General features: G+C 35.1%; 1 protein-coding gene across 7 annotated transcripts in view; it reads right to left on the bottom strand.

Moving 5' to 3' along the window:
• Positions 1–27,462, bottom strand: part of CNTN5 (contactin 5) — a 618,340-nt gene that overhangs the window by 218,483 nt on the left and 372,395 nt on the right. For 6 of the 7 annotated variants that reach the window (XM_039385365.1, XM_039385366.1, XM_039385380.1 and 3 more), the window contains 3 exons: positions 20,360–20,578; positions 10,750–10,873; positions 5,241–5,416 (listed from right to left, as the gene is read on the bottom strand). In XM_039385365.1, coding sequence (XP_039241299.1) covers positions 5,241–5,416; positions 10,750–10,873; positions 20,360–20,578 — 519 coding nt within the window. The remainder of the gene's footprint in view (positions 1–5,240; positions 5,417–10,749; positions 10,874–20,359; positions 20,579–27,462) is intronic. The other variant, XM_039385384.1, reaches the window with a different exon arrangement.

Below are 27,462 nucleotides of genomic sequence, written 5' to 3'. Positions count from 1 at the left end.
TATTAATAAAATGCATCCAGTTATATACACAGTTTACTTTTTCTGGCATGTAAATATGGTTTGAATCTGTCTTTTAAGCATGTATTTCTTAAAAAGAACATATTGAAATTATGCAGAAAATAATCCAAAAGTTTTGTAGTGCAAATCATTGTTGCAGCTGTAGCTATTCTTAACCAACATAGTAACATTCTTCACAATAATGTGATGCTTTTAGAGCAAAGCAATGTCCAACTTACACTGTATTATAGGATGATTAGGGACATTTTTGGAAATGAAACTGTTATTAGTTGCATTTTGATTTCTTTTCCCACTTCAGCTTATCACCTTTCTTTTATAGTACCTAAAACTGTTTAGCTTTGTATGTCTTGGAAGAAAATGTTGGTATTGTAGTGTCAGCAAACAATTTGTTAGGCTATTTCTTCTGGAATGAATGTGAGAAAGAAATGTTTTTCTCACATCTAGATGGTTTAATTAAATCAACTTGTTAAAAATTAATACTAGGAAATTATGAAATATACCCATCAAGAGGTACAGGGAGCTTGATGGCAAGAAAAAAAACATAGATCATTAAGTTTATTTCTTAGTAGGTGAATTCAATAAAAGGGCTGACAGAAGTGTGCTGTGATGGAATGGGCAGTACACAGGCTGTCTCCTCAGGAAACTATTGACTTATATGTCTGCAACATGGCTGACTTCTCATTCTGTGCACCACTGGACAGTCGTGGTAGATCACACATTGAAAAATGATATTTAAATTGTATCTAATCAATATCCTTCTCCGTAGATTAAAGGAGAAAATAGATTTTGTGGAAAAGAAAAAAAAAAGGAAATTATACAAAGAAGCCCATGACTATTGAATTAATAAAATTGCAGTGAGGAGTTCCCTAAATGACAGGTGAGAAGTTGTTTTCCCCTATCACTTCTCTATCTTTTTAGCCGAGTCTGCAAATATCACTGAGATTGTAGGCTTGTGAAAGGTTAAATAATCTACAGATGAAGGAAACTGATTTTGTTTTGTGACCTAATGGAACACAGAGGTTGTATGTGGCAAAAGTAATCACAAAATATGTCCACTGTTGTAGCCAGTTTTAAGACACTGTTCCAGAGAGAAGCTGTGGAACCCATCACAAAAATATGCAGCTGTTTTGCAGTAAGGCAGGTAGATTTAGTCAAGTTAAAATCTGTATTTTTTTTTTAACTTCACATGAGGTTCAAGGCATTTACTCTTTTTTAACTCAAGCACATATGGCAAAAGTAGCCAACATGGAGAAATTATTATTAAAGTTTAATTCTTAAATCCTCTCTTTAGGTTATATAAATTTCTAACAACAGAAATGAGAGGAGATAAGAGACCAATCTAACAATGTGTATGTGCTTAGTGTATAAGTTCTTTCATAAAACTTTTACAGTTTGTTATTAAGTTTCATATCGTCAAAACATTTTTGATGTTATGCACTTATTTAAAATTACTAGGTGTTCCACCAAGTTAGGTTTCTTCTTTCAGCAACTATGTTTTACTATGGTTGCTTTACTTGCCTGATGTTTTCTTCCTTCATATAAACACTTTCTTTAATACAGTAAAAACTTAAGCTAGAATAACTAACTTTCCCATGGTTTTTTTTTCCATTAACTGCAGAATCTTTAAAGATTTGTTTGGGATTTAAATAACTCTTCCATAGAGCTAGCCACACCCAGAACTACAAAATTCATTAACATTAGGTTGGGATGATGCTCTTACATTTTAATGTCCCGATTAGAATCTTGTTAAGAAAACAATATGCTTTGTACATGAACTATTCCTTGTGACTGGGGAGCATAAATGGCATCTGAAGCTGTAGCAAATTGAGAGGTTTTTATCTTTTTAACAATCTGTTATGAGAAAACTGAAAGATGATTTTAAATTTGTGATTTTTGTGATAAAGAATTCTGATTTGTTTTATTGACAGTATAAATTCTAATAACATTTTGTCGGTTTTATCAGGGGACTTTTTTCCCTCAATTTTTTTCTTCTACATAAAATTCTATAGACAACAAAAAAATTTCCTGGTTATACTTCTGCTAATTTCTTTTACATCATGAGACATATTTTCTCTCCTTTTTTTTTCTTTGCTTACTTTCCAAAAAAAGCATAAACCAGCACGACCTTGGCCATGAGATATTACAGGAAATACAAAGATTAAAAAAAATAAGAAAACTTTTATTCAATTTAAATCTTCATACATATTTGCTATGGTAGTTTAAAATTTCAAGCAGACCTTTAACTGCACATAACTGGTCTTTTCATTTTGCTCCATAAAAATAACCAGTGATATAGGAGGTTATTTCAAGTGTTATCTACACATAGATAATGTTCACTTTATATCTCCTTCTCTTTCAAATCCAAAGACATCATATAAGTATTTCAAAGTCCTATTTTAACTGTGCAAACATATTGCGTATTATATAGTACTTGAACATTTATATTTGCAATGCATCACCAATACTGAACTACATGATAATAACCATAGCAACTGGGCTTTTGGCCATGGAATTTTGAGAAAACTAAGACCCAATGCAATAAGCATGCTCTCCTTTTTCAGGTTTCATAATATTTTGCATAGGCTGGTTACAGCACATACTTTTTCCTATAAGATAGTGTCAAAGCCCTTGTTTAATGGTTGTTGCTGTTTCCTTTTGATCTTTATGCCATTTCTTTCTTTAATTAGGAGAACATCTCTTCAAGGTGCAAAGATATAACTATTTTCCAAAACAGTACAAATCATGCATTCAAGCAAGTCCATGAACTAAAGTTTGGTTGTTTGTTGTTTTTTTTTTTCTGTGAAAGTTGTAAATTCCTAAGCTTTTGGAATCCATGGTTTTCAGTAAAGAAAGGGAATAATCAGAAATGTCTTGTTTTATTCTTATGATTATAGATACTCTTCATGCCACTAGAGCCCAGTAAGACTGTAGAGCACCAATTACTTTAATTACTTAAAGGTTAGGAACTTTCCTTACAAAAATCTTTTTCAATGCCTTACTTTCTGTCTGACTGAAAATAACTGGAGACATGCAAGCTAGCTGTTAACAAACGATACTTCATTATAAAGGTGGTGAGGTACTGGAAAAGATTGCCCTAGGATCTGACTTACTGTGACTTTTCAGTGATACAAGCTTCTGACACATTACTATGAGTTTACAGTATGGTGACACCATATATTGAATGTTTAGTTACTGCATAATGCAAATATTGTTTCAACAGCAACACCAGCCATTTAATATCAGGGATTTGAAGAAGCCTTAAATCAAGAGTGGAAGAGAGAGTGTCATGCTACATAGAAGTTGAGCTACAATTATACATTGAACTTGAAATTGCTCTGGTGAACAAGTTGCTTACAAACTTCTAAAAGAACTTCGACTTCATTACTCTATCCTTTTTAAAAGATTTCCATGTCCTTAAAAAAGCCTCTTCTCTCTTTCAAGTTCTGCAGCATCATTTGCTACATCTCACGACTTCCAGCTAACATTCCTCCATGAAACTTTCATGAGAAACTTTCATCACAATTCCCAAATACTTTGATGAACAGAAATCACATTCCAGCCATAATAGCCTAATAATTTTCATATCTGCAAAAGCAAGTGTGCAAGATAATACAAACTTAAAAATCCAATAAACCCATCAAATCCAATCACTTCTTTCTTTTTCTTTTTCTACCTTTTTTTTTTTTTTAACAGTTTCATCTAAATTTGTTTTATTGGAAGAGGTAATATTGTGACTATAAGCACATGAGGTCCTGAATGAACTGTGGATGCAGCTACTGAAACTCACAGGCCTTCTGTTATTTGAGCTCCAGCTCTCACTTTCCTTGTACTTTTTTTCAGCTGGAAGTCAAATGGCTACCTGTGAGCCATACTCCTGAGATGGGAACAGAAATTTGAGGTTCAGAGCCCTGGAACTATTTATATTTGCCAGTTGTCCTGTTCATTAACCAAGAGGTTTGTTTAGTGATAGATTTCTTTTCTAAAAGATAAAATACAGCAGAATTTTCTCAGAAGCTACATTTAAAACTGAGGTCCAGTAATACTGTGATGATACCACAGTTGTGGTGCTTAAGAGTTTTAAGCATGCTGCCCTGGCATGAGGAAACTTTGGTAAATGTGATTATTCCTCCCAGCCCAGAAGTAGGTGAATAGTGCCATGATCTCCAAATACCTTGACAGGATCTGCAGCAGATAAGACTACAGCAATAGATTTAAGAGGTCTGACTCTAATGGAGGTGTAAATTAAGGGAGAATCTCAGACCTCACACTAGATCTCCTGAGTTCTTGACACCACCAGATGTGTTAGTAGACATGCAGGTAGGCGACCTATCCTTAAACCCACTACTTTCCAGCTGTGGCTATATGAAGATCTGCCACATGTCTCATGGTAATGTCTTATTTTCAGCAGGATCTAAGAAATTAGGGTGGAGTTCTTTTTGCATCCCTACCATAAATCATGGTAGGATTTATCCAGGTAAACCACTGAAATTATGTTGCTTTTCTTCCTGTAAAGTACTGAAGGGAAATTATGGTTGGTGGGAAAATCTAGCCCTATTTTTCCTGATAGTATGTTTGAAAAAGAGCATGCTACAGATAGACCATAGCATTTACTTGGGATCATGAATTTTTAATAGCTTCTGAGAAGTATATTGTAGAGAATGATTTCAAAAGCTAAGACATTTTCAGTTTCCATTAACAACTACAAAAATTCCTCTCAGTTGCATACTCTGTGCCAGTATATCTGATATGTATGCATAAACATGGACATAAATCATATATATTTTTATATATGTATACATAAAAAACTGTGCTCACACACATAGTTAGAGATGCAGACTATCCAAAAGATATATAGGCACTTTATTCCATTCTATTCCTAAGCTTACAGTTCTTTCTTTCCTACTCAGATAGTGTGGGAAAATGATAGATGTTTCAGGAAACTAGCAATGAGTGAAGTATATTACTGCAGAGTATTCAAGTACATCATTAAAGTACACCATTTGAGAGGGATTAGAGTTACTTTCCCTGATAGTTGATTCATTTATAAAAGTACCTCCACAGAAAACCACTGTTTTCCACTAAACATTTTGTTTCTAATTTTGAGATCCTAGGCCAAAGTCAGTGGACAGTGTAACTTGGATAATGTATTCAAATTACAACTTAGAACTTTATCGAGTAATGTAAAGATCTGATTTATCAAAGTTATAAAAAATGTTACTCACATGCAAACTGAAGAACAGCCTCTCTGCTTAGAATACTGCCAAACGTGTTGGTAGTTAAACACTGATACTGTCCAGAATCCTTCATTTCACTGGGGTTGTTGATGATCAAACTTCCTTCTATTAAACTGAAGCGATAATCACTCTCAATGTCGATTTCAGTTCCATTTCGAAGCCATCTTGGGAAAAAGAAAAAAAAAAACCTACTTGAGCATTCTATAGGGAAATGAAGGTATCAAGCTTAGTCTACAGAATCTGACAGTCCCAGTTATAATAGGGACAGCTACTCAAAGATACAGTGTGCAGGAAACCAATACTCCAGCAAAACTTTGGATGGAGACATTCCACAACATGTGTCTGATAAAAACTAAGTTTTCCTGAAAAAAACACAAGCAAAACCAGATCTTCAACTTTTAAAAGATATTCTTTTTTTTTTTGTCTATGCTAAATGAAAATAACGATGTCTTCTTTTTTTCCTGGTTTTTTCCTCCCCAAAAAACTAATGTCCACAAAGGGTTCAGACTTGAACACTGAACAGCAGATACATTCTTTATGTCAAAAATAGGAGGTTGACTGTGCCTACTATAATCAAAGTTTTAATTTATACTCTATCAATAAAGCCCTAGGCCCAGTTGAGTTTAACAGTTAACAGAGCTGAGTCTGCACTGCGTGAAAGCAGGGAAACTTTTTTTCTCATTCTTTCAGCATTTAATCTTCTGGGCCCAAGAAACAGAGAAACCTCAAATAAATACAGAAGGCTGTAGAGCAAGGTCTGTGAAGAGCAGGGAGGTAGACTGATGTGCATAGATTGTTATGAAAAAAAGGGATTTTGGCAATGGACAAAGACAAAATAATATCAGCTGGATCAGTATACACAAAATTCAGAGAAGACAGGAACAGAAGAGACTGGAATTAGCTGGTGGATGGCCAAGGAAAATTCCTGGCAGCTGCTAGATAAATGGCAACTAAGATCAAATATGGAGTCTGCAGAGGGAATGCTAAGTTTGGAGATGTTTGGGAGTGAAATAAGAAGCCTGAGCAGCAAAGACAAGAATGGGAGTAAAGGTAAGATGGAAAAAACCAGGCTGCAGGAAACATATTAGAAAGTATCACAACCGAGCCAAAACTCTGAATAATTCCAGAATAAACACTTATGTTTCTAAGGTTTTGGAAGTAACCTAAGAGTCTCATAATTTTTGTTGTGCAAATGGGTTTATGAGTTGGGCTTCCCCCCTGTTCCAGACATTGTCTGCAAAAAGTCTGACCTCTCTCATTCGTCTTGAAAGACTGAAAAAACAAACCCTACAATAGTCTACTGGCTGCAAGAGTACAAATCTTGTGTGCTAGATTAATATACTCCAGCAGGCTGGAATAACCTCATGTGCGTGTATGCAATATCTCAGTTAAATAATAACACTCACATATGAAGACTTTTAGATTTTCTTTTGTGTCAAACTGTATAGAACATGAAATTGTTAGAAGACTGTAAAGAAGAGATAAAGAGTGTAAGCAGGTATGGTACTGTTATTATAATGCACAGATATTTCCTTCATTACTAATTTGCAGTGATTCTGCAACTTCAAAGTTGCCTCAGGAAATTTCCGGGAACTTCTGAAGACTGGAAGAACTTGGCAACATTTAGACTCCAGAGGTAACTTTAATGAAGCAAAATGATTATCAATTCACCCTATTTTGTTAACATTTGTGGTGAATGAGGTACAGACAGCAGAATTCAGCTGAAGTAGCTCTGAATATTGCTTAATCCAAAGGTCAGAATTGTCAGAATTAAGATGAACTGTGAAACTGCTATTTGTACTGTCTTTTCATGATTGGACTTTTGATTGCAGAGGACTTCTGCTTCATTTATTGTAAGAAATTAAAAACTATCAAGAATTTCTTTACGTTTTAAAGGATATTAGGGAAACGTTGGTAGGATTCACTGCATTTTTAAACAAATTCGTACAATGAAGAGCTAAAAAGGAATTTCAAATCTTCAACAATTTATTAATTACTTAATATTTTGAATGAAATCATAAAGAAAGCTAACTTTTTATACATATATCCTTGTATGTATGTGCGAAATAAAAATAAAAATATAATTGAACTTGAAATTATGGGAAATTTAGATAGAGAAAAAGCAAAAAATACATGTTTTGGCATTTACAAATGGGAATTGCCACAAAACTCAGTTTACTTTAATTAGCTTTCTTCGCTTAATCTCCTTTTCAGTTAAATTCAATGCAAAAATATTGGTTTTGAATGCTGTCCCAAAAATTTGGATCTTGATCACTCTCTGCCTATTTATCTTGGGGTGTATTCCAAATAATTGTAGTCCCCTCATATAATCCAAGCACATTAGAGGAAAAGCAGCATTGAATTGTGTGACATTTTCTTCTGGCTACCCTGACTAATCTGAAAGGACAGAAACCAAAACATAAGACTTCCAAGGTCATGGATTATTAGGAAAAATCAGCTACATTTTTCCTTTAAGAAAAGTGACAGATAACATTTCAAAATATTCTAATTTGGCTTAAGCAGATAAAAACTTTTTAAAAAAACTTTTTCAACTGCCTTTTCTATCAGAAAATGATACTGACAAAAAAATTACTACCCAGCTTATATGTGTCCTAAGTAAAATAGGACATACAAATATCTTAGTTTCAAAATAGTGTTCCACAAGCAGTGAAAGCGCTGTAGTGAAGTGGTATCTCAATAAATTCTACACTTGCCTGTAACAGTAACACTGATGACCTGTGAGATCCCACAGGAAATTTGTCAATGTCTGTATTCCTCATCAGAGGGATCTCGGTTATGTTTTCATTGTACAGGTCCTGACTTGTGATGCTAAAGTACGACTTGCAGAAATGCTACGCAAACACAATCAGTTTTTCTCTAGGAGTTAGGAGTTAGATGCATTCCCTAAACCAATGCATCTAGATATGTTAATGACTGAAAATAAAAAAATTAAGAATGATTATTTCAGGGTAGAGCTTAGACAAGAGGAAACAAAGCTTTTTGCAAGGAAGAACAACATCTGAAATGATGTGAGCATTCTGCATTCTGTTAAAATGAAGTAACATCCTAGAAAAATAAAAAATTTGTAAATAGGCTATGAGCACTGTGTCACAAATTATACAGACTAAAGAAATTGATTAAAAAAAGGCAGAAATTACTTAATATTGAATTTTATGAGTGTTTTGAATGTTCTTTTAATATAACTTTAAATAAATAAATTTATACTGTGCTTTGCTTTTGGCTGAAAGCAATTCTTAGCAGCATAGGCCTCACAGCCCAGGTAAATAAAGATTTCTATTGTCCCGTGTAGTTGAACAGGGTCTTTGGTGACATGTAGATATCCCTACTTCTCACTATTTCGTATGCCAAAGGTTGGCCAGTGACATACACAAACCTTTGCCTACCTACAGATCTTTTGAGGCTAAATTCCCTGTGCATCTGTCCTGGAGAATAGTATATTCCCCACAGAATAATTCACATCTCTTTTCTCTTCCCTTGAACAGTAGTGTACATAGCAAATGCGGTACAGACAAGTGGCAGTAAGAGAGGGAGAAGTTAAACTGCGCTGTTCGAATTAGACCTTTCAGGTCAAAGCTCTCCTTGCAGGAACAGCAGTCAGGAAAATTTGTTTATGAGGCTGCTGGCACCAATTAATCTCCGAAGAACTGAAGAAATTAATATAACAAAATCATAAAACAGCCCTACTTGTAAAGATCTTGAAAGATCATTTGGTCCAGTCTTTCACAGAAAATGGAGCCTAGATATGATTATCAAGCACTTCGTTCATTTGCATCTTGGAAACCTGCAGCGACGGGGACTCTGCCATGTCCCTGAGGAGGTTGTTCCAGTGAATGACTGTTTTTACAGTAAAAAAAGTTATTTCTTATACTGAGATGAAACCTCTCTTGTACGAAATCTTGTTGCCCCTTGTTTTCTCCATGTGTCTCTTTGTGAAGAGAGGACCCCTATCCCCTTTGTAGCCACTCTTTAAAATATGACAAAGTTCTGTATTTGTTGATTGCATTCCACTAGGAAAATGCAAAAAATGATTGGATGAAGAAAGAAAAGGTATTGATTACATAGGTTCTCCAAAGACAAAATTTCTACAAGAATGATGAGGTTGTCTGGGAGACATGAACAAAGGATTTCTCTCTCTTGGAGGGGGGAGGAATTTGTGCCTTTTCCCCGTGGTCACATGCTGTGTTGATGGAGTGATATGTTAATGGAGTGATACTGTTTTACAATGTGCAGAACTAATATCCTTTTTTTTTTTTTTTAAATCCACAAATCACCAGTGTGTAATAAAAAATACACAAGGAATGTCAACAAAGAAGAATGCGACAAAGCTTTTATATCACATAGTGAGAAGTTCATGCTATTCCAATTTGAAGAATTTCTGGCCACTCATTCCCAATCCCATGTTATGTGTTTTAGTCATGACTGTGCTGTTTGGGGAGGTTGTGTCATGCATCAGATCCATTTAATGAGTCACATCTGTTGCAAAGAGGCAGACTGAGTGCTGGTTTGGTGGGGATATTTAAGGATGGTACTGCTTTTGAATCTCTTCCAATTACAGAAATACAAGTGCTGTGATTCAAGTAACTCTAAGGAGAATTCATCCAGAATTCTGAAGAATCCACAAGTCAAATAAATATAAAAGGTAAAAGATAAAATGCAGAATTGATGGTTGCCACCTATGATAAAACACAACAATAAGAGTAACTTTATTCCCTTTGTAATTGAAGAATGAATCTATGAGAAAAGGGTATATGGGAAAAAAATCCCAACCATATATTCCCCCAGCCTTCTCAAATCACTTGTAATTTGCATAAAATATGAACAGAATCAGATATAGTAAATGGATAAGGTGATTTGCAACATACTGTTCCCACTTGTAAGTGGGGTACCATTATTAAACTGAACTCTTAGGCTCACAGGCATGTCATGACAGGTCTTTCTAGTAGATAAGTGTGGGATAGAGGTCTGTAAGGAAAAATAAGCAACAGACAATGGTTGCAAAGGAATAAAATTGCAGACTTGTGAGTGAAAAGACACCAAATTTGTCTCAGTCTTAGTATCTTGCATGCATAATCATGTCATTTAATCTACCTGTTCTTTGCTGCTTTCCCTTTAAAATGAGATAGTATTTTGTAGCTTTATAGATGTTCAGGAAAAAAAAAACAACAAACAATTAAAGATTTTGATCTTGTCAGTTGTTACAGATACAAGTCAATAAAGTGGACAAAAGGAGTCCCTCCACATGGATAGATATGATGCAGAGAGCACATAATTTGAAACTTTGTGTATTGCTTTGTTTTTAATCACTACCACTTAGGCTTCTTGCTTATTCAGGATCAGAAAAAAACCATTCAATCAGGAAAACCACTGTCAGGGAGCTGTTTCTGTTCTGTTGCTCTCCAAAGTACACTGATTCTCACAGCAGGATTGCAATGGCTAATATTCTGAAAACTAAAAAAAAAATTTCTAAACCAGATACCTGTATGTGGGAGTAGGGTTTCCACGAGCTTGACAATTGAGAGACACTTTCTTTTCCTCAGAATCAGTTGGAAAAATCATATCGTCTGGCTCTTGTACAAACATTGGCCCATAATCAACACTTTCTGTGAAAAAAAAAGAAATACTACAGTTTAGGAAATCTGAAAAAATATAAATGTATAAATGTGAAATTAAAGTATCTAAAATTATGTTTGCTTTCAAGAGGTTCATATTCCATTACTTCAGATGCTGTATTAAAAAACAATTTTTAAAAGAAAAAAAAATTACTAAGTGAAAAATAAAACACATAGTATAGTTTAAGTGTTTATTATGCCTTAGAATGGCTTTCTCATCAGGCCTGCAGTCTCGTGAGAAGCTCAGGAGAATTTAGAGGACTTAACTCTGCTTATAGAGAGCAAGGTAAACAAAAATTTTCCTGCTGCTTGCAGTAGCTTATCTCACAGAAAAGTAATACACGCTTTTCCCCTTTATGTCAAGGAGGTGCAAGAAAAATCACTTGGAAAATTAATGTCAGCAACTGGTGGCTATTATTAAATAATATATAGCTTAATCTGACATTTCATTTTCCTCCACTGTCTTCCCTAATTTTGGCATGTACTTAAATCTTGATAAGAATTTACATTTCTGAGCTAGAAAAGCTGGATAGACCCATAGAATACATCTACGATTCCAATTCATTCTGACTGCGAAGTGAGAAGTATAAACCTTCAGAAAAGTAAAAGGTCGCAAGCAGAGCATTCCTGATCACATAGTTGTGAATAACTAAAATTCTCACTATGCACCAGAAGTCTGTGGAATTTTAATAATTTTAGACTTACTCCAGACTCTTGGATTTAATCCCACAGTGATCTTCATATTTAGAGCACTATCCTAGTGATTTGAGTGTGGAGAAAAAGTTACATTTTCCTACTACTTGCAATGAAACATAAGGGAACAGGGTTTTCTCTGTCATTTTTATCATTTCATATATTCATGTCATAGATGTCCTCCACTTCATACTGAGGACAGCATGACACATGAAACAATTTATAACATCCTGCTATATTTTTCCAACCAGCCTCAAGTAAAAAAGATATACCTGAAAGCTTGGGGTTTTTGACTTACAAAAATTATTTACTGCAATGTTATACCAACTCCACCCAACTTCAGCCACATGTTATGGTTTCACACTTTTGGGAACTGCAATTTTTTGCGTTCAGCTAACAGTTTCAGAAACACTGGGTGGACAGGAAAAGGGGATATGAATCTTGCTACAGAGAAGAAACTCTTGGGATCTGAAAAACGATGAGAAACATGGGAGGCATTGGTCATAGTATGCTGGTTTTGAGATGCAAATTTCCATCTTTAAATTCTTACATTTGGGATTTCTCAATTGTCTCATCATTCAGAAAAGACCACATAAAACCCCATTACGCTATTCAACCTTTCTTTTTAGTGATGACACACATTACACACTTAGTTGTTGTCCTTTTACACTACTATTCAAATGTAGATTTTGAAAACACTTTTATTTTCAGGTGTGCATGCTTCTACTGAAATAGATTCAAATAATTACTCTGTCAATTTGTTAGGTCAGCAAAGAAAAACAACAGCAACTAGTAGAATCATAGAATCATAGAATCGATTGGGTTGGAAAAGACCTCCGAGATCATCGAGTCCAACCCTTGGTCCAAATCCAGTCCATTTACTAGATCATGGCACTCAGTGCCACGCCCAATCTGCGTTTAAAAATCTCCAGGGATGGTGAATCCACCACCTCTCTGGGCAGCCCATTCCAATGCCTGATTACTCTCTCTGTAAAGAATTTTCTCCTGATATCCAACTTAAATTTCCCCTGGCGGAGCTTAAGCCCGTGCCCCCTTGTCCTATTGCTGAGTGCCTGAGAGAAGAGACCAACCCCCACCCGGCTAGAACTTCCCTTCAGGTAGTTATAGATGGTGATGAGGTCACCTCTGAGCCTCCTCTTCTCCAGGCTAAACAACCCCAGCTCCCTCAGCCTCTCCCCATAGCACTTATGCTCCAGTCCCTTCACCAGCCTTGTTGCTCTTCTCTGGACCCGCTCCAGCACCTCAATATCCTTTCTGAACTGAGGGGTCCAGAACTGAACACAATACTCAAGGTGTGGCCTCACCAACGCAGAGTACAGGGGAAGGATCACTTCCCTGCTCCTGCTGGCCACGCTATTTTTGATACAGGACAAGATCCCATTGGCCTTCTTGGCCACCTTGGCACACTGTTGGCTCATGTTGAGCTTCCTGTCAATTAGTACCCCCAGGTCCCTTTCTGCCTGGCTGCTTTCCAGCCACTCTGTGCCCAGCCTGTAGCGCTGCCGGGGGTTGTTGTGGCCAAAGTGCAGGACCCGGCACTTGGCTTTATTGAACTTCATCCCATTGGAATCAGCCCATCTCTCAAGTCTATCCAGATCCCTCTGCAGAGCCCTCCTGCCTTCCAGCAGGTCGACACTCCCTCCCAATTTGGTGTCATCAGCAAATTTGCTGATGATGGATTCAATCCCTTCATCTAAATCATCAATAATAGTAGTTTCTGTTTTCCATAATTTTCCAGTTTATTAACCCTATTTGTAGGACGGTGTAAAGAAGTGTGGGTTGCTGTTCTGCATATGTACATTACTGTGTAGGTACATTACTTCACTTGGGTTTATTAGCAGAAATATATTTTCTGAAAAAAATTTCTATATTATTTTAAAAAATCAAAACAACCACAACAAGTGATTTCTTATATGTACTTATATTATTGAAGTTAAAATAACTCCGGTATTAAATTTTGAGCAGTGCAGCTGAAGATGCCACATGGGCAATGGATTCAGCTGACAAAACTTATTTTAAGCCAGGAGAATGTGAATACAAAAAAAATATATGGATTGTTTCTTGTAATTTGCTCACCTGCTTCTTACATTACACAAAAGAAAATACTAATGGATGTAGGTGTAAATAATCAGAACTTACATCAAGCTAGATTTTAGCAAAACCAAGAATTAATTAACGATAACAAATCTAAATCATGGGTTTAGATTTAACTGTTACTCATGCAGATTAGTAGACATACGGACAGGGAGTATATTAATGAAGATTAATGATTTTATCTTCTCCCTAGGAGAAACTCTGTAGATAAAATATAATGTCACGGTCTAGGACTGCTGAAAAGGAAAAGGTGCTGGTGTTACTAGCAGTACAGGCGTTATTTCTACCTGTATGTTTTCCAACAGTGGTACTGAAATACTGCATTCCACTTTTCTTTTAGAAAAATAAACTCTAAACTCTTTAGATGGAAGCTTGTGTTCTTAATGATGGTGGCCAAATGGACACTTGTGCTGTGTGAACTAAGATCAGATTTTACTTCTGCCTGCAGTGAAGGCAAAGGTAACAGAGAAAGCTCAGTGCATGCAAGTCATGTTTATAAAAGATGTAGTTAGCTGCTTATCTGCATTTCAAATGGAGTGTGGAATACTGACAGAGATTATTTGGAGATGCAAAAGCAACATAATAATGAATGAGTCCTGTCTACCAGTTTCACAAATACCCATAAGATGTTGTACTGTAAGACAGCTCACACAAAGACAGGAGCTGACCATGGCACACTCTTGTCCCCTCTTTCAGCCACTCAGACAGAGATTTTTGCAGCTTTAACAAAGCCATTGACCTAAAGACCTGGAAGCACATCCAACCCCAGTCTATAACACACCATGGTCCCACAGACAGCTGGACGCTTCCCTCAAACTATGGACAGTGGAGTCACCCAAGCCCTCTGTCTGACATTGAAATAAAATTTTCTGATTCATGAAGAATTGGCTCGTTCCTCTGCTTTATGTGGTCTTTTGGGGGAAATATCCCAGATCTTCTCCTTATTGCCCTTATTTTCTTCTTCTATTTATCTATCATTGCATATGTTGATATATAAGCTATATATTTACATACACACATACACATATTTTTATGCATATGTATGTTTTCTGATGCCTTCAAGGATCCAAAGGCATCATGTTTCTTTGTACTCATGTTTTAGCTAACTGTGGCCCATACTCTTAAACCAGATAGTCCTGTGTGAGTGTGCATTGTAGGATTTGAGGTCCACATCTTATTTTTACTTTCTAACTTAAGCAAGAGCATAAAACAATATGACTATTTAACATACATGTTAGTATATGTATATTTCAATTTACTGTTTTAATTTCTCAAGGTAAATATTTCTGTTCCTGACACAGGCTTTTATTAAATAAAATACAGAAGACCAGTTGCTTTAAGTGCTATCATATTTAAGACCAGTGAGTCTTTGGATTACTGGTGTACACTGCAACCAACCAGTGGAATAGCTAGTTTGTGGTCTCGTTACAAGTTTTAAGTTACCATTTTCAATCTAGGCAACTAAAAGCACTAAGTACTCGCATTAGGATTTACTATTTAAACTTGTATTGTCCAGAAAAGCAAGGATAAGGAAAACATTCAAAATACCAGTAAAACCCCTCTTTTAAATTCTAGAATATTATTGAGAACAAGGCTCAAATATTCTTTGAGTACCAGTGTTCTACTTATAGCACTTTTCTACTTAAAAAATACTGAAGTATATGCCTTCTTAGTACCAAGCACTTAAATCCTCATGGGAATGGAAACTGGAATCTGTGTGTCTTGCAACTTGGACAGTAACCAAAATGTGGTTTCTCTCTCTTACCTACAGACATACTTTTTTTCTCATCCTCAATTACTGATGGAAAAAAAAATCAGATGCTCTTCGGTTCTTGCTGAGCAATGCAGATACCATGAGAACAAGTTGCAGATGAGAATTAAGTTTCTTATACTTTCAATTCTACAGCAACTGATATAGTGTCACTCCTCAACAGTCAGCTTTCTTGCCGCCATTCTTGGTATTATTCCAGGTCAATAAATACACTGTGAAAAAGGAATTAATTCCTGGAAACTTGGCAACACAGAGGTGGGCAGGAAAGAAATATGTCCCTGTTCAAACACCTGCATTGAAGCTGTACTGGAAGTATTGTTTTTAGTGTCTGATAATTCTATGTGCTGTACTTCTAAAGAACAAAAGAAATGAGGTTATTGTAAATGTTTTCTTAAATAATATTTCTACAATATAGTAGTCTGCAGAAGGAGAAGGGGTAGCAAATTGTACACTGCATTGGCCACATACATCAAATGTCATTAATATAGTTTGACCCTGTCTGCAATGCTATAGTACCATTAAATCTATATTATTGGCCTAAATAGTCTTCTTAGTGCCATCTTCTCAGTCTGAGCTACTGGTGGGAAGAAACAGTGGACAAATTATGTGAGGGGATATGCTCATGCAGCCTGTGAATATGGGGGAAGGAAGTATTCCTTCAAGTCTTCTCCCCTTCCTCTGCTCATGTCACTTTAGAAGCACTTTTTTACTGCTGGTGATAGTACTGGTGGGTGGCTTTGCTAATCCCTCTGAAGCTGGACTAGAGATATCTTCAGACCAATCACTTATTTTCAGCTGTTATTCTGACACACTGACAAAATTTGTCCAAATGGCAGTTGGAACAAGGGTGATGGCAGTTCTTTGAAAGTAGAGTAACTCAGAAAAATTTTAAAAACCCCAAGATTTTACAGGACCAGGAAACCAATATTTTCTTATTGCTCTATTTTGTTCTTCTATGTTTCAAAGGCTTACTGTAGATGGGACAATTTTGTGGAGATGGAAGAATTTTCTAAAGAGAAGCTACAGAAGATGATGTAAAATGATGGGACTTCTAAACCAGCTTAAAATGAGATATCATTAACAGATCTTCTATCCTAAAATACACAATGGATTCTGCATACAGGTCCTACCCAGAAAAGTACCTGCTTGACAAATCACAGAACAAATCCACTATCAACCTTGCTTTTGAAATTCCTTTTTTTCCTTTGTTTTCAATTTATGCCTGTTGTATGCACTTCACGTGATGACTCTAACGAATCTTCTGATTAACCTTTGTTATCACTGAAACAGGCAGTATAACCTGTTCAGCACATTCAAAAAATATTTTAGATGTATAGTCACCCTGATTTCCAAGAAAATGTATTGCTTTCTTCAACTGGAAGCTAAACTGTCTATTTTCAGTTTAAACACTGAAAAAATGTATTAACTTCAGTGCCAATATTTATTTTACAAGTAGGTTCTATAATATAATCTTTCACTCGTAACCTAAAAAGTAATTACTATACAATTTAGTATCATATGTGAAAATATAAAGTTTCCTTTAATATAATGAAAAAGAAGTCCATGAATACATCATGACAAAATATGTTACAATGATTAAATCTTTGTGCAATGGATCTGAACATTAATAAAGGTGGTTGAAATTTACAATAATTATTTTGCATCTATAGAAGCAGATATATATATTTGTAATGTATGCATTTCAAAAATACATTTTAATCTCTAAACTATGTTTCAGTTAAGTTAAAAGTCAAGAAAATTTGAGGAGACTCCTTTTGAAGTAAGTTCAGGAAGATATATATGCCTCAAGGTATGCACATTGATTCCAGTATGCTGCATGCTGCAGTAGTGTACAGTACATGAATAATTAAGTTTACACTGCAAAGGAGACTAAATTATGTGCTCGTATTTTCAGATTAATCTTTTCTGAAACATTTTTATTTGTGTATTAAGCAAGAAAACACATGTTTTTTCTGTTGCTTGAAATGCTTTCTCTGTTCTGTGGTCTGAAACAAGTAAATCTCTTCTAAAATCAGTTTACAATATCTAAACTTCATGCCACATGAATCAATGTTGCCAAATATTTTTAGCAATGGAAAAAAATTCTGTAGTTTGTGTCTTTTATCCAGACTGGTAAATGCTGAATCTGGCAGATAGTAGGGAATCAGGAATTTTCATTCAACAAAATTAGATTCCGATCTTACATATTTGGGGTACATTGATTCAAACACAGTTGTGACACAAACCCTGTTTTTTATTTTCTTCTAAAATATATCAAACCAGAGATGAAAGGAAAAAAAAGAGTCCTTGTTCAAGGTTAAGTTCAATTCCAGCAATTCCAAAAGTTTTCGAACAGCAAGAAAATGTAAGAGTTTGCAGTTTTGTGCTTCTTCAAGACTATTTAATGAATAATTCATACATTTTATTCACACTTTTTAGTCATGACTTTACACATTGATTCATAGTTTAAAGAGAAGGACTGCATTACCTTAACAGCATGTTTACGCCAAATAATCCCAGATAGTTTAAATTCAGCAGTGAGCCAATGCATAGGTCTTTTAATTTAAGATATCAGAAAACACATGTTGAATCGAGAGTGCAAACGAAATAGCATAAAGTCATTATAAAATAACCTTTATTAGAAGCCATGACAGGTGTCTGAGTATGTCCGCTGGGAAATCAATTGAGAAGTCACTTGAGAACCTGTATAATTAAGCAGCTAATAAAAGTATTTTGGGGGAGTTTCTATGGTAAACTTGACTTCTGAATTTATGCCATATATTAGATGTTTGAATAATGCAAATTCTCTATTGTAATAACATATGTTTCCTCCCCTCCTAAAAAAGTCCTCTCACTTGAAGCAGTGGTCTTTCATTATAATACATTAGCACAGGATTCTGTAGCATTTCCTCATTTAGGAGACCCTGGCTGACAAACATGACCACTTAACTTTATCATCACATAGCAGTTGTAGGACAATAACTAGAATCTTTCCTTCAAGAGCTCTAAAAACTTAAAAGAAAAAAAAAAACAAACCCACCTTGAGACCAAATCAAAATCAATAAACATACTAGCATAAATAAGTGTAATGCCAGATGATTGAGGTAGTGATTTATTTCTGGTCTTTAAATATCAAAGATATTAATTCAGACATAAAGGTATTAAAAGAGCTGAAAGAGGTTTAGAGAATAAGTTGCATTCAGCTGCCATAACAGATGTGTTCTTGTCCTCTTAGATGATGCAAATTATCCTACCTGGTCTTCTGCCACATCTGAAGTATGTTGGTCTTTCCTAAATTCTGTTTCATATCTATGCCTGTGCCACGCAGCTGCTTCACATAGTCAAGGGCTTTTAAAACATTACTCAGGGGACTCAGATTTTTACAACTGTCTGCACAGATAGATATACCAAGACCTGTAAGTGGTGGAATAACTCTTCTAGGACTATTTTATGCAGCCTTCAGCAGAAATAGGTTCCTCTCTTCTGAGTCAAGTACTCTATTCATTGGGGCTTATGAGGCATGGCTTTTTTATAATTTTGTCTCTGGCCAGTAGTTTTTCATTTCCTTCTGAAAAATTGAAGAGGCTCAACTGCAGAGTTGGAATGTGGCCTCTACATTGTGAGAAGAGTCATGATTGCTGACCTATATTATAGGTTGCACCTGTGGTAGGATGATCATACCTGAGGTAAGACTTAACCATGCTTACTGGAGTTGCCAAGGTTCTAGCTTGTACTATATTATTCATATAGTCTGTATTCTTTGCTTTCTCCTTCAGTCTCTAGACATTCATGCTGTAGAAGATCAGGATAATACACTCTGGTTCTAATACTGGACTTTGATTTTTAACCTGCCCATATCATATTGTCTGTGAGCAGTTATCAGTGTCTGGTGAGTGGTTAATCTAGTCACTGCTTAAAAGAATACCGCAGAGAAAGGAAAAACGTAGAAACCTACCTCAATTCTAGAAATGTCAACCTTAATTTAGGAAACACATTTATGCTTGTATATAAGCCATTTTTCTACACCAAACCACATGCACACACTATTAACTTTCAATTCATGCAAGGTACTTTCTAGTGAGAAATACAAGATTTTACTGAGAGGAGCAGTAACCTGTTATCACACTCATGGTACTGTGTGAATGTCATTGAACTGTGAGTTAATAATCACAATTATTTTCTGTTACCTCTTTAGACTAATATGTTTATACACCCTCTATCCTCTTCCTTCCTGCCTTCCTCCCTCCCTCCCTCTTCTTCCCTCTGTTTCTTTCTGTCTTTCTACCTTCTTTTGACTGTAACTCAGATAAATATTATCACTAAAGAAATGGTATCAGAAATGTGGCTTTTTAAAATGTAACCAGACATGAGAAAATTGTTACAATGAATTATTTCATGTAGAGGTAAATGACACCATATCACACCAGCATGTCTTTCTATGCATGCATGCACATGTGCATGCATGACAGTTGACTATGCAGAGTAGATAATTTGAGAAAAAGTAGTTTTATAAGATTTACTCTTCATGTTTAATTTACATTACTATCATTCATGATTAAATTAGAAAAAATCCAAAGAGAAAAGATATATGTATATATAAAGTGACTGAGATTTTATTACTAGAAGAAATTGTGCTATAATGGAATTTCAAAACACTAGTTTGCTATTTTCTGGTAGCAACACTTGTATAAAACTCTTCTGCATGGAAATTTTTAAGAAAGAATGTTTTAACTGGTGACTAAGGCTAATCTGAAGAACCTAAAGGAAAGAAGTTCATTTCTACTTTGTGATATTTAATAAAATTCAAAATTGCATCTGAGAAATACTGAATTAAGCTGATAAAAATGTGTTGCTTTTGAAAAATGTTTTGAAGTTTCATAGTGGTAAATAAGACTTACCATCATGTTTGAAGGTGTCTGAAAAGTGATAGAGGTTTGTTGGGGAATGATAATGTTGTGCGGCTCCTCTCCAGCCTGGTGAAGATACACTTCCTAAAGAAGGACTGCTTAATCGTGGTCTATTCTTTGAATTAAATGAGGCTAAAGATGAACTACCAGATTTGATTCTTAGGACAGCAGCATATGAAGTGGGGAGACCAGGAACAGCTTCTGAATATTCTGAGAAAAAAAGAATCAAAACCAAAAAAACAACAAGAAGTGAACACTGAAATAAGACAAAATCTTTTCAGAAGAATATTTAGTTACTCAGTAGAAAAGTAAAAAAAATTATGTGTACTAGGAGTGACAGAAACATCCCAGACTTGATGATGGACTCAGCTTCTACTGGTTAGCAGCATAGAGTTCCAAATCAGAAAATTCCCCTGCAGTTTCATCACAATATTAAAAGCAGATGGTTATTAAATTTTGTACTTATAGAAACTCTAGTTTTCAATGATTTTAGTTCTATTTCTATGATCCTATATTTCTATTACATAGTAGAAAAGTGTATTCCAAGCCACCATCTTTCCTTCACAACCTTTCCTTACTTTTTATGTGCAACGCAAAAACACTGACTGAAGCTAAATATGCTCCTCAATTCAACACTACTCTGCAAATCAAGTGGGTTAGCTAAGCAAACTAGAAGTCCATATATGCACAAATATCCCTCCCAAAAACATAGAAATGCTAAACTAACCTCCTCTTCTGTTTCTGTAACTCCCCTTTTTTGCCTTTTCAGCCTGTATTTAAAATTTCAGTGCTTACAAATAAAGAATAGTGCCCAAGATTTTGATCCCTGTGTAATGCCAAGTATTACAGCCTACTGAAATCAGTTGTCCTGAAAATGCAGCAGTCTTAAGGAGGTGAAAAAACATTTAAAAATACATTCATATAGATGAACAAAGGAATTCAGACTGCATATAAAGTGCCAATGAGGGAACTGATCTTTTGGAGGATGAGCAGAAGTGGCTGGAATAAAAAAGATCATTGTTCTGTCAATTATCTATTTGGCGATAAATATTTAAAAATTGGACATCCTTCACACTGGCATAACATGAAAAATGAAAAAGTATGAGTGTTCAAAAATAACATCACGCTCAATTGATATAAAATGTCTAAAATACTAGATCATGGCCTTGATGGAGAGCTTTTGCAAAACTATTCTAAGCAAAGTATATTTTGGACTATTTTATATTTCAAATGGTATAAAATTAGAGAAATATGCATTTTACCTTAAGAAGATAGTGACAGAGCATGCTTAGAGTCTTTAAGGTTTTGGAAAAAACTCATCTCAGCACATTATTTATTGTCTCTGATCAGATGTTAAAGGTTTACCTCTTTTATCTCTCAGAAGAAGCTGAAATTTGGCAAATGATGACCTGTATTTTAAAATTATCATTGTCATCTAAGCAAACTCTAAATATACATAATATTTGATGAAGCCATATCACATTCAAATTTTGAATTTAAATTTTGACAATCAAATAGGAAAGACACAAGCAAGGAGAACTCTCCTTTAATTCGTATTTCATCCTGGTCTCACAAATAATCTTCTTTATAATGTGCATCATGCTGTTTTGTGTATCATAAGCATAATATCAACTTTCTTGGCCCACAAAGAGAAGGAAAATAGAATACCACCCTGATAAATTAAAACATAGCATGGTCCTCTTGAAAAAGTATCACTGGAATATAAATATGATTTCACAAACAGTATCTTTGATTGTCTTTTAAGACATCTCTTCAACATTTTGTAATATCAATGTATTTTAGTTCTCAGTAAATGCAATTTTTCCACAGGGAAAAGTAAAGTAAAATCTTTTGAATTCCAGGAGAATAGTGAAAAAACTTTAAAAAAATATATTAAAATCCATCCCCATTAAAATAACTACTATTTTTTTTTTAATTCTGATTTCCTTGACGTCAGTCTCTCATGGTCATTGAGGTTACTTGAAGCAATTTTTATATTTTTTACTTATTTTGTACTCAACAAATGCTAATTTACTTTATGTTGTCCCAAGGAGAATAGTAAGATATTCTTTTGCTAATTCTTTTAGTTGCTAGATCTTGGGCTATTGATGGTGTATATTTTATTTTTGGTTTGTTCCTTTTTTTCCCTTCCCCTCCCCTTTCCCTTTTCCCTTTTGAAATTGTATATATATTTCAACTATATATAACTGTAATATAAGTGTAGATATATTTATGTATATTGCTTTAGCTGTCTTTCGTTTCGGTTCTCTTGTTTTTTTTTTCTTTTTCCTTCGTTCAGGAGGTGGGGGGGGGAGTTTTTGTGGTGAGGTTTGGAGACTTTGCAGGGAGCCAGCTTCAAATCATATCATCCTTCCAAATAGAATTTCAGAAAAATGAGCTGCAATAGAAATGTTCTTGGTTAAAATTATCACATCAAATGCTTAATGCAAAACGGACGTTTTCCTTGTGAGCAGAGAAGGAAGACATTCCCTGGGGAATATGGACACAGGAAAGGGATATGGCTCTTTCCAACTTGGCCTACATAAGAGGATGCCAATACTTGGTGGTGAACATAGCAGTCCTGGTGGCAGGAGAGATAATTAGTTGGGCGCTGTGAAGCTCCTCAGATCCTCACAGCTCGTATCCTTTGATACACCCCATGGAAATGCTGCAGGAAATCTGGAAACAGACAGACTGGGACCCGGTCCCGTTTTGCTCACATGAAGCTGGGATGTGGCCGGGTTGTAGCTGGTAACAAGAATGCAAGGTATTGTGCAAAGGACTCTTGTTTTGAAAAGACATCACATCTCTGCCTTTTTAATACACTTTCTTCCTATAACTCACAGTGAGTAAATGATTTCTAATCTACATGACGTGGACAAGGAAACAAAACAAAAATGTTAAACTAAAAAGTGTGGCGTCAGGGTACTATCCCTGGGTATATTTTAGCAGAGAAGTAAATTGATTCTAACAGTGATACATATTGTGTTTTACAGGATCCATTTCTACAGATGGGAAAAAAAAAAGAGAACACTGGTGTTCACTGTTAGGAAGACGTTCCTTCAGAGTGCACACAAACATAGAAGAAATACACACTGGATAGAATTTTAATTTATAATTAAAAAAAATGCAGACCTGCCTTTGGCGTGTACTTTGCAACACAGTATAACAAATCTGAATGAGATTTTAAATGGAAGCATGATTGCAATAACATATGTAATGAATGTACTTCTTGGGAACTTTCTGCAGATAGAGACACTTATCTTTTTTCAGTATGGTATTATAGCATTATTTTATTTACCCTATGGCAAAGGACATGGATTTGGAAAACTTTACATCAGTACTTTTTCAGCAAATGATAAATACTAATAAATAAGGTATTATTAGGCTGTTAAATATACTCTATGTCCTATGTATATCAGTAGTAAAACTCTAGTGTCTGAAGACCTTTTAAACTATGTAGTCCGTTTGTTGATAGTACAAGATAGTTCCTCAGATAATCTTCCTGAGTATATCAGCTATTCTACCTTGAGAAGATTCAAATAGTTATTCCCATGTAATTTCTTTGGAAAAGTTATGAAACAGTCTTCCTTGATTGAGTAGATAGAAAAGATCCCTGAGTATGTTAGTCTGAGTAGTATACTGTTTCTTTCACAAATAAATGGAGATTAGCCATAAGAAATTGAATACTAATAATCCTGATTTGTAGACCATTTAATATAGCTTCTGTTTTCCTATTGTCCCACACTGTCAGCTTGGAAAGCGGGTGGAACAAGCACAGAACTCTGACTATTTCTACATAAACATACTATATTGTAATTTTTCCTTTTGTTTTCTTTTTTTTTTCAGCACAATGGCATGCTGGGAATAAAGTACAGAGAGGTCCTTGCTCCTCTAATGAGTCTGACACTTAGCTCTCCTCCTTGCTGTCTCTCTTATTCTCTGCCATCTCCACCTGCTTCCATAAAAGTTCCTCAGATGACCTTGCATCTTTCTACCAGGTTCTGCCAGATGTATCATCGAGCAAACAAATTGAGACAATTAAACACATAAAGAACCTTCCTCCCTGCTGTCCAGGCATGCAAGAAACTCAAAAAGTAGTACACATATATGAAGTTATAAACAAACACATCAAAAATTGTATCCTCCATTACACTTAATTAATTTCCCACTAGGTCAAATTGCACACTATACATATGTGGGAAAGCAAAATAGCCTTTAATCCCTACAAAATTCTGCTATGAAATACTTTATCATTTTACTCTTTTTAATTGGAAGGGCATGTCAACTTGCAAGATGAGGCATATAACAACTCCTATTAATTTCTGAGCTAACAAATACTCTTGTCCTAGTTAGTCTGGGATCTTTATGTCAATGGGGTGAGTGCCTGGAACAGATTCTAGGAACAGAAATATGAGGTGAAGGACAAACATGGAGGGATAAGCAGGAAATGTGACTGTAAAAAACAGAAAATACAATAGACTCGCTCCAGACTGTCTGTTTTGCCAACATATTACTTTGCTACACAAAAGTAAATAGAAGTCATACTAAAATCTCCAGTGGCATGTAGCCTCCCTTTCTGCGGAAGTTTGAATCAAAGTGCAGTTTTTGTTAAAGTAACATTTTTCATTTTTAGGCTATGTATCTCCTGGTTTTTTATATATGTAGCACAATGAGCTACTCCAGTAAATAGGATTCAACAACACTGAAATAGTTTTGACAACTTCTTTTTTGATGAAATAGTTTGTGTAGGCAACTTGGTGAAATGAACTTGTTGTGTGCTGCCTCATCAAGTTAAGAAAACTGTAATTCTTCTCCCACTTAAAAAGAAAAAAAAATTAAATTCTTTGTTATCTAGCTGAATGGGGAGCACTACTTCTGCAGTGGAAATCCCAGGGTTTGAAAGAACAAAAGAGTCAACAAGATCTCAAATAGCATGAATGCAAAGTGCCATGGGAAGAAAGAGAAGGAAAAGATAGAAAAGTCACTCTATGTGGTGAAAAGGTCCGCAGTAATGATAGTATTATATATTCTGGTTTCTGACCTTTCATGGTACAATTGCTTTGTATGGCTGGGATTAGTGATCAACTGAAATTTCACCCTGACTGCAGTTGCTCTGTCATGCTTGTGGGGATGCTGTGTCTGAGTAAAGTTTCTCTTGTAAAACATAACTGGAAATGGTTAATAAATTATACATAAGCAAATATTTTTTGTTTTGTTTACTGAAAGTGTGTAGCCTGTGATCATTACTGACAACTACAGCAGAAATCACACTTACCTGAAAACAAAACCTACTTCCTAATCCAAGCAATTGCCTTCAGAGATTTAGACTTCTGAACTGCCTAGTTACAGTGGCTTAATTAAAATATATTTTTATTGGAGCACTATTTACAGTAAAATTATTCCTTTAATTTGGTTTGGATTAGACTTCTGAGATTTGGGAGAATAGCTTTATATTTTCCATTATTTAAATACATAGTTAAACTGCTAGAGGGTAGATATTACTCTCTAATGTGTTTTTTAGCTTTACCAGTCTACTCTCAAAATTCTTGAGAAAATTCATCAAAGATCTATGAGTGGTTCTCAAAATGCTGCTGCACTTGAGCTTCACAATGAAATTATATTTTCCCTAAACTCATTCTGAGAAATAAATTAAGTATCTGGGATGAAACATCCAAAGGTTCCTTCATCTGCAAGAAGACACAGATAAGAAATATATAGGCCCAAATGGTAAAGATATTAAGCAACTAGAAACCAGACACAATAAAATCAGTGGCTTGGATTAGTCTTCATAGTTCTTTGAACAAGAACTACCAGATTTATAGTAATTTTAACAGTGGTATGACACTTTTAAGATAGACGATATTTTTTTTTATTCCAAGTGCATATTTTCTCTATGGATTTCCAACAGCAAACTATGATATGAAATAGTTTTGGTAATTTTTTTAATGAATCTCAACCACCTCATTAAATTCTTCATGCACTTTGTATTATTTCCAGCACATGCTGGATTCAGATTGGTCTTCAGCCAGATTGGTCAGATTCAAGACAACAAGGAAAGAGTGCCACAGGTAAATGAGAAACTGTCTTCTACTGATTACTGAGGGGGGGTTGTTTTTAAGAAAAACAAAAATGTGAATTTCAAAATAATGCGAAAGAAGTTTACTCCTGTAATTTGTAATACCTGTGTTAAATTTGACTTCATTTCATGTGTGCTGTGGGAGAACAAAGCCAACTCTGAGGGCAGGGGGACCTGTTCCCACAGGACAGCAAATGCTTCTACAGGTTCCTTATATACAGTCCATAGGTAAAAATATAAACCAAAAATTGTATCCTTGCTATATTTCATCAGTCAGTTTTGTTTTAAAAGGCACAACACAGATCAGCATAGCTTAAGCAATAGTACGTGGTAATTTGACCAAAAATACATTCTTTCTTTAAACACAGAAATGTGACAAGACAAAGTCTCTGAATCCATCCCCAGAACTTCTTTGAAAGCTGTCTTTGTAGTGCTTTAACTCTATGCAGAGTAAAGGATTCTGACTCTTGGGGTGATGTTTTGTTTTCTTCATTCCTTTTTTTTCTTTGAGTGACTTTTGGTCAGTTACTAACTCATTGACATTTCTCAACTGTTTAATTAAAATGTAGTCAGTCTTATAATACTTGCAAATGTGACCTTCATTTGTGTATTTTTGAGCTAGCATGTTTAATCAAATGTCACTAAGAATGCTAACCCATTTTTTTCATTGTAACTTTTAATTACATTGTTTCAGTGGAAGTTTTCACTCTTCTAAGCTTATGAAAGTACACACATTCATTCTGTAAACTAGATTGTATCAATGTTGCTCCTCAAGTTTTTAACCAGAAATATGCTTTCTGCCTTGTTCTCTGCATGTGCACTGATTTCCTTTTAAACTGCTTGATGACATATAACTTGACAATAACCTGAGAGAAAGATGCAAGAACAGTAGGAAGCTGTGTCGATAAGGTGTCCATCCAGGACATCTCCTACAAGAACTAATAAAATGCTGCAAAATGTAAATAAATTATGTTTTTCTGATGAAATTATATTAACTGTAATAACCTCCCCAAAA

Source organism: Pipra filicauda, unplaced genomic scaffold, assembly GCF_003945595.2.
Source record: "Pipra filicauda isolate LSUMZ 115617 unplaced genomic scaffold, ASM394559v2 scaffold117_size3949168_pilon, whole genome shotgun sequence".
NCBI lineage: Eukaryota > Metazoa > Chordata > Aves > Passeriformes > Pipridae > Pipra > Pipra filicauda.
The sequence above is the reverse complement of the archived record's forward strand: the minus strand, read 5'-3'. Positions and strand labels throughout refer to the sequence as shown.